We start from the raw sequence: 9,536 nt of genomic DNA on the forward strand, positions 1-9,536 counted from the left end.
ATTTTTTTTCTCTTTCTTTGCAACAGATTCGAACAACGACTCTCAAAATAGCATCAACGCGACAAGACAATCCCACGATCAACAATATATATGAATATATCGTCATTGATACATTACTTATTATTTACATGTTCTTAGACGATCAAAATTTCAACAAGATGACATTTGCCTTACTTATTTTGTTTTTTCTAATACCCGTAACGTTGTTAGGTTCGTGACGTCATCGAAAATACTTTTAGAATAAAATTAATCTGTAAATAACAATAATGATAGGAAATGTATTATAATAATTTAGATAACACATAGCTATATAGCTAAAAGGGGGATAGAGCATATTGGAACCCCTCGAACAAGCATTCTCAAACTTGGCTTAGCCGCTATAAACAATAATGGTTTCTCGGGGTAACAGTCTACTTTGTCATACTCTCTACTATGTGTAATTATATAAGTAACCTGTTGCATACTTCGTTTTTCGAATTTATTATCAATCGTTTAAACTTTGGTTAGGAACAATCATTTCTCCGTATAAAAAGGATGATATTTAAAAAGATAGTTTTGTTTTATGTTATCAAGTTTAAAATCAATCTATAAAGCTTAAAAATAATAGTATACTTCAACACTGACATATGATTAAGTCGAATATGTTTTTTTACGCAAGTGCCAAGTAGATCCCCGTACTAAAAAAAATAAAGTCTTCCATTTAATCATGGCAGTTGTAAGGAAAGTCGGGAAATTTTACGACAACTCGAAAACATGGTAAATTGATTATGCACAGTACCATTTAAATAACCGTCCTGTTCGTTAAATCAATAAAGACAGTTTTGTATTTTAATCTCCGATGGCATCCATTAATGGTCGCATGTGAGGTTTTCTAGCGCCGCGACTGACGATGCCGTCGGAGCTAAAAATTAAAAATTCGAACATCAAGTTCAGATTTTATGAATGAATTTTTTGCTTACCATCTTAAACTTTACATATGGGATTTGACTGTCAAACTCGCAAACAATTCAGGTTTGTCGATTTAGAAAGCTCGTTTTTGAAAATATCTGCAAAATTAAAAAGTGCAAATACATGTCTCATCGAGGGTATTGCAAATTTTCAAGTAGTTTAAACTTTACAAGTTTTAAACAATGTCTGAATACAAATGTATATTTTTTCAGTTTCTTTGCAGCAGATTGAAACAACGGCTGTTAAAATAACATTCAACGCGAAACGACAATCCCACGATCAACGATATGTATGAATATATTGTCATTAATACATAGTTTACTATTTACATGTTCTTAGACGATCATAATTTCAACAAGATGACATTTGCCTTACTTATTTTGCTTTTTTCTAAAACCCGTAATGTTGTTAGGTTCGTGACGTCATCGAATTTTTTTTTTAGAATAAAATTAATTTGTACAAGACAATAATGATTGGAAATTTAGTATAATAATTTAGATAACACTTAGCTATATAGCTAAAAGGGGGAAAGAGCATATTGGAACCCCTCGAACAAGCATTGTCAACCTTGGCTTAACCGCTATAAACAATAATAGTTTCTCGGGGTAACAGTCTACTCTGTCATCCTCTCAACTATGTGTAATTTATATAAGTTACCTGTTGCATACTTTGTTTTTCGAATTTATTATCAATCGTTTAAATTTTGGTTAGGAACAATCATTTCTCCGTATAAAAAGGATGATAGTTAAAAAGATATTTTTTTTTCAAGTTATCAAGTTTAAAATCAACCTATAAAGCTTAAAATTAATAGTATACTTCAACACTGACATATGATTAAGTCGAATATGTTTGTTTTACGCAAGTGCCAGGTAGATCCCCGTAAATAAAAATCAAGTCTTACATTTGATTATGACAGTTGTAAGGAAAGGCGGGAAATTTTACGACAACTCGAAAACATGGTACATTGATTATGCACAGTACCATTGAAATAATCGTCCTGTTTGTTAAATCAATAAAGACAGTTTGGTATTTTAATCTCTGACGGCATCCATTGATGGTCGCATGTGAGGTTTTCTAGCGCCGCGACTGACGATGCCGTCGGAACTAAAAATTAAAAATTCGAACATCAAGTTCAGATTTTATGAATGAATTTTCTGCTTACCACCTGAAACTTTACATGTGGGATTTGACTGTCAGATTCTCAAACAATTGAGGTTTGTCGATTAAGAAAGCTTGCTTTTTAAAAATATCTTCAAAGTTAATAAGTGCAAGTACATGTCTCATCGAGTGTATTGCATTTTTTCAAATAGTTTAAACTTTACAAGTATTTTTTCTCTTTCTTTGCAACAGATTGAAACAACGACTTTCAAAATAGCATTCAACGTGACATGACAATCCCAAGATCAAAAATACATATGAATATATCGTCATTAATACATTACTTACTATTTACATGTTCTTAGACGATCATAATTTCGACAAGATGACAATCGCCTTACTTATTTCTTTTTTCTAATACCCGTAACTTTGTTAGGTTCGTGACGTCATCGAAAATACTTTTAGAATAAAATCAACCTGTACAAGACAATAATGATAGGAAAATTAGTATTATAATTAAGTTAACACATAGGTAAGAGGAGGATATAGCATATTGGAACCCCTCGAAAAAGCCTTGCCAACCTTGGCTTAACCGCGATTGACATTTATTGTTTCTTGGTGTAACAATCTACTTTGTTATCCTCTCAGCTATGTGTAATTTATATAAGTTTCCTGATGCATACTTCGTTTTTTCGAATTTATTATCAATAGTTGGAACTTTGGTTAGGAACAATCATTTCTCCGTATACAATATTGATAGTTAAAACGATATTTTTTTTAAGATGTTTTCAAGTTGAAAATCAATCTATAAAGCTTTAAAATCATAGTATACTTCAACACTTACATATGATTAGGTCGGCTATGTTTTTTACCCAAGTGCCAAGTACTTAAAAATCAAGTCTCAGCTAAAAATCAAGTTTCAGCTAAAATTCAAAACTTGAACATCAAGTTCAGATTTTATGAATGAATTTCCTGCTTACCACCTGAAACTTTACATATGGGATTTGACTGTCAGATTCGCAAACAATTCAGGTTTGTCGATTTAGAAAGCTTGCTTTAACAAATATCTTCAAAGTTAATAAGTGCAAATACATGTCTCATCGAGTGTATTGCATTTTTTCAAATAGTTTAAACTTTACAAGTGTTAAACAATGTCTGAATACAAATGTATATTTTTTTCTCTTTCTTTGCAACAGATTGAAGCAACAACTCTCAAAATAGCATTCAACGTGACATGCCAATCCCACGATCAACACTATATATAAATTTATTGTCATTAATACATTACTTACTATTTGCATGTTCTTAGACGATCTTAATTTCAACAAGATGACATTTGTATTTGTCTTTTTCATTGTTTGTGCTGCAGCGCAGATAAATCATCAAGTTAAAAGTAAGACATCTTTACAGTATTTAAAACTATATTAGGTTATTGTAACTAAGTACCATCATGTTGTTGTTATCTATTTTTTTTTTCATGTAGTTTCGATACACTAATGTATGAGGCATTATAAAGGACCACTTTCAGATGCATTTATATTTATTTGTTAAGTTTTATCTTTTGTTTCAACAACTGATGATAACTTGTCAGACTTACTTGAGTTTTACAATTCTAAACAGTCAGTAATAGAGTTTTAATTTTTAATATATATCCTTTTTAAATTTTATAAACTCAATTTAGTTCTGTAAAATCTTGTTACACATATTAAATGCTATAAAGTTAACCATTAAATATTGAGAAAAGTATAGGTCAACTGGTTCAAATTCAAAAAGGATTTCACCAGCATGGATGCCGACTCAGTGCCAATGAAAATACTTTAGTAAATCTATTTTTTTGTTTTTCCTAAACACCCTTTTTAATCAAAACATGCAAAATTACGAAATAATAAAAATAATATATATATCATTTGCATATCTAGATACACGCCAATGCAAAGCTGAAGGTGGTATGTGTAAACAAACGTGTGTTGGCAATGACGTAGACACAGGTCCATGTTGTCGAAAAAGTTATAGATGTTGTCAACCATGTGATGGTATGTAAACCGCATGCACATGTTACTGTTGATTGATTTCATTTCGTTGATACAAAAAAAAAAATCTAAGATAAAGCATAACAGTAAGAACAACGATATAATATGTCCAACGTATTGCAATTGTTCAATAGGTGATATTCAGAAGTTGGCATTAATACGGAAAAGGCGTAACCGCAAGATTATAACGGCCCACATACATGTATGGTTCATTGTGTACTTGCTTCAACGGTAAGATAAATCAAACTGTTGGTTAGATACTGATGCAACGAAGTAAAAAAAACAAAAAACAGCTAAAACAAAAAATCATAGAAATTTTAAAATACACGTAACACATTAGATAGATTTGTGATTATAAGTAGTAAGTAAATCACCGCTGTATATGTCAAAAGTGTCTAATAAAATGCTATTTAAATTCACTTTGTAAGAATCTGAATTTATTCTTAAAAACAATCCGTTGTCATGTCATTGACAATATTTCTAAACACAGAAATACAATTCTTCATATTGCTTTGTTTTATACTGGTTATTAATATTGCAATTGAGAATGAAAACGGTGAATAAGTTGAAAGAAATGTATGATTTTATTTTGGAGTTGATTCAGTCTGGTTTTCATTATAAAGGACCACTTAAAGATACATAAGATTTGTTTATATCTTATTTGTTCAGTTTTATCTTTTGTTTCAACAACTGATGATAACATGTCGGATTTAATTGATTTTTACAATTCTAAACAGTCAGTAATAGAGTTTTAATGTCTAATATATATCCTTATGAAATTTTATCAACTCAATTCTGTAAAATATTGTTACACGTATTAAATGCTATAACGTCAACCATTAAATAATGAGAGAAAAATAGGTCAAATGGTTCAAATTCATAAAGGAAAACCCCTATGGAAAGGGCAAAAGACAACAGATAAACAGGTAAAACATACGGCTACAACCGTCAAATTGTGTTTTAGTGACACACGTGCTAGATGACAAAAACAACATCAAAATTGGCTTCAGGTCAAATTTACATGGGAGAATTTACATTCTAAACAAATGATATATTTGATAGCGCAATTAGAAAAAAGAGATTTCGAGCAAATGATAAATTTACGGCATTTTACCAGCATGGATTTCGACTCAGTGCAAATGCAAATACTTTAGTAAAACTATTTTTTTTGTTTTTCCGACACACTTTTTTTAATATACATTACGAAATAATGAAAAATATTATATATATCATTTACATATTTAGATACACAACAATGTACAGCTGGAGGTGGTATGTGTAAACAAAAGTGTGTTGACGATGACGTAGACACAGGTCCATGTTGTCAAAATAGTTATAGATGTTGTCAACCATGCAATGGTATGTAAACTTAATACACATGTTATTGTTGATTGATTTCATTTCGATGATAATAAACATACTAATTTTCTTAGATATAGTGTTACGGTGGGAACAACGAAATAATATGTCCAACGTGCTACAAATGTTAAATTGGTGGTATTCAGATGTTGGCATTGCTACGGAAAAGACGTATTTAAACCACAAGAATATAACGGCACACATACGGTTCATAGATACATTTGTGATTATAAGTAGTAGGTAAATTACCACTGTATATGTCAATCGTGTCTAATAAAATGCTATTTGAATTCACTTTGTAAGAATCTGAATTTATTCTTAAAAACAATCCGTTGAATACCGATTAAAAATTGTTGTCATGTCATTGACAATATTTCTAAACTCAGAAATACAATTCTTCATATTGCTTTGTTGTATACTGAATATTGATATTGCAATTGAGAATTAAAACGGGGAATATGTCAAATGAAATTCATAGATAATACAAGATTCTTAAAATTGATCCAAAGCTTAACTAATTTGAAAAAAATAGTCCAATGAAACTAGCCTTCTACTACACAGGCAAATTTTGCTCACATGAATTTCACATGAATCTCACGTGAAATTAACATGAAAAATTTCACGTGAGATTCACCTCAAACGAGCTTATACATCAAACTCACTTGAAAATGTTCATGTGAATTTCACATGAATTGAGATTCACACGAATCTGATGTGAATTTTTTCACATGAATTTTACGTGAAATAAAAAAAAATGATATTGGTCATGATTTTAATTCAATTTGAAAATTACGATAGTATTTGAAATGTGAATTTCACGCGAGTTTCACATGAGATTCATGTGAAACTCTCAAAAAGAGATTTCACGTGAATTTCACGTATAAGCTCGTTTGAGGTGAAATACATGTGAATTTCACAGTAGATTCACACCAATTTAAATTCACGTGAAATTGATGTGAGTGAAATTTACCTGTGTAACACACATCTGAATTATTTACTTTGACAGTTACCTGTGGTGGAATATTCAACGAACCATCTGGAACTTTCACAACACGGAATTATCCTTCAAACTACTGCAATGACCACGATTGCAATTACAACATCTTAGTTAATGATGGTTTTAAAATAATGCTGAACTTTACTTTCTTTCACACCGAGGGAACAGGGTCGGACCGAATTTATGACTTCGTTACGGTACTTATAAATACTTAAACAATTTCGAATTTAGAGATTGCCTTGCTAGTGATTTTTTACCCTATATTGTTTTAAGAATTGTAAACTTTGATAGAATACTTATTTGGCAAACCGTGTTATATTTTTTTATGGCATCAATTTTGTTCACAGTTTGTTTTATACAAATAAAGGCAGAACCTTTAACAAGAAATATATTCGAGAAAACATGTTATTGTAGTTGAGTTTATCGTCTAAAAGATGTACAACAAAATGCAATCAGTATACCAAACCATGCGCAAAAGAGCAACAAATAGGAAGCATGCACCATTACATGTAATATTAGACAGGTATAACCTGTAAATGGGGACGAAGTTTGTTGAAACTTTTTGTTTGTTACTTAAATATTTGTTAAAAAACATAAACGGAAATACCGTAACGTTTCCGATTTTGGTTCTGTTGTAAGGGGTTTTACTTGATGACGTTATTTAAGTTATGACGTCATGTTTAATGTAAACAAAGAAACGTAATGCGTCAGATAACGTTTATTCATACCCAAGACAAAGAATGATTAAAAATGAAATATTGGTATTGTGTTCCTTGAGTTCCTTTATGTTATTAGACTAATCAAAGGCTCACGACAACAAGACCGCAAAAAGGAAGTAGAGTTATATGACCTGCGCAGATCTGGAAATTAAAATACGCGACATAAAAAAATTGAACGATTTTGAGTTCATTACTACAATGAAAAATGCGGTTATTTTCCCCGATTTTTTTTTTTATTGAATTTTCTACTGTGATAGGGAACTTCGTCCCCATATAAATTATAGGTTGATCTTAGATGCACTGGAAAGGAGTGTGACCATAGTTTGTTCATTTAGTACTTACCGTCTCGATAGTCAGTGCAAGGGACAGTCGACTCTATGTACATCAAATTTATGCAACATGTCTATTGTAAATAATTAAAATCAATGTCAATGTTCTGTTTTACGTTGAGTTATCGTTCCTTGAACATTCTGATTAATGAGATACTGAAATATCGTTATATAATTTAACTGTGAATGTAACGCGTCTTCTGATTGGCTAAAGTTATTCTGCTATCAGACCATATTTGTTCAGTCATGTGGCGTCATCAACGTTTTGCAAGGTTTTCTACGGTTTAAAATGAAATTTAGAATTAAATTTTAAGAAATGACTGTAATATTTTTTATATCTATTTGAAATAACATACAAATGTGGTGCACACTGTAAAATAACCCGCTACGCTGTCAAAGACAGAAAAAATATTACAGTCATTCCTTATATATTTAGAATAAATGATTTTGAGTAGGTATATGATGGTGAGATTACAGCAGCGGCATTACTAGGTACTTTGTACGGAGGACCGACTGAAGGAATAGAATTTAATTCCACTTCCAATAAAATTATTCTTCACTTCGAGACTGATGACAGTTTTACAAGACCTGGGTTCAGTGTCAGTTATAAAACATTCCAGTAAGTGAAAATTAATCCTGTCAAAAAGATAATATACAGGTTAAAAATAAATAGTTATATGAAACTAAGAAGCAGACAGAGAAAAACAAATCATCAAAATAAAAAGGCATATATATGCATGCTAGAAAATCAATAGGCTAAAGGAGGATGAGTAGTTCTGATTTTACAAATGAAACGAATATCGTATACAATTGTGAAGTAAAATTTTTGCTTAAATGTATCAAGCAAGAGTAATAATATCCTTCATATAATAATGTTTTTTTTTTCCTACTTAACACATATATAAATATAGAATAGTTATCACCTTGCAGTTAAATTAAAAAAAGAGGCGAATGGTACCAGAGGGAATTCTAAATCATAAGTCGGAAATAAACTGACAACACCAATAGACAAACAATAGTAAACATAACATAAAATGAAAAATATTGGTATGCAATGTTTACAATAATCTTTTTTATTGTGTACATTTTACAGTGCTGAACATGTTGAATAGTTTGCATCATAAACTAGTAATTAGAATAAGTACAATTTAATACTTTTCATTTGAGTTTAAGTCTGTCGCTTCTTATTAATGTCTTAATTTCAATATGTTCAAGTGCAAGACATAACAAACCTTATTCTAAATTTAAGGTGGTACCCAACACTTTCACTAAAATTAATTTGGCTCGTTTAATTTTCATAAAATTTTGTCAAAGTATTAACTTTGACCCTTTAACAAAACTATAAAAAATTCAAAAAAGTTGAACCAACCGTTTTGTCAGAAAAATTACACTGGTTATATAGCAGTTTGACAAACACCAATTTTGATCATTGAGAAGCTTTATATTCCTTTTACAACGCAATGTCATTAACACGTTTAGCTAACTTTACAGAGTTATCTCCCTGTAGTGTAAGGTACCACCTTAAAACAAGATCTACAGTAATTAATTATTTTAGTAGATGACGATATGTACAATTATCAAAAGTAGATAATTATACCATCTGATTTACTATATATTAAACGCCTACAATATAAATGTTAATATCAATGATATATTGTAACGAAATATCGACTACCTTCACGAAAACATTTTATCAATTATTCTTATTCATGAATTATATAACTTTTAATTTTATTTCATTTCTCTTTACAGATGATTCTTCTACACAACATACACAAAGTGGAATTGACATAAAAAGAAGTTCATTATTAAATATGTTACCTGCACATTCGTTTTCCGAATTTATCAATAGTTTGAACTTTGGTTTGTAACAAGCATTCCAACATATAAAAAGGATGATAGTAAAACAGTTTCAAGTCAAAAATCAATCTATAAAGCTTTAAAATCATAGCAGACTTCCGAATTTACCTGTAATTAGGTTGAATATTATTTTGTTCACAATTGCCAGGTGAATAATTGTGTTTAAAGATCAACATTTGATTATGTCAGTTGTGAG

The 9,536-nt window shown here is 30.3% G+C and overlaps 1 protein-coding gene across 1 annotated transcript; it reads left to right on the plus strand.

The window, feature by feature from the left end:
- Positions 1-3,970: 3,970 nt before the first annotated feature.
- LOC134728059 (zinc metalloproteinase nas-39-like) lies at positions 3,971-6,647 on the plus strand. Its single transcript, XM_063592458.1, has 3 exons — positions 3,971-4,079; positions 5,322-5,435; positions 6,442-6,647. The coding sequence occupies exons 1-3, from the start codon at positions 3,995-3,997 to the stop codon at positions 6,645-6,647; spliced, it is 405 nt and encodes a 134-aa protein (XP_063448528.1). The 5' UTR covers positions 3,971-3,994.
- The last annotated feature ends 2,889 nt before the right edge of the window (positions 6,648-9,536 follow it).

The sequence above is a fragment of the Mytilus trossulus genome, chromosome 8 (assembly GCF_036588685.1).
Source record: "Mytilus trossulus isolate FHL-02 chromosome 8, PNRI_Mtr1.1.1.hap1, whole genome shotgun sequence".
Classification (NCBI taxonomy): Eukaryota; Metazoa; Mollusca; class Bivalvia; order Mytilida; family Mytilidae; genus Mytilus; species Mytilus trossulus.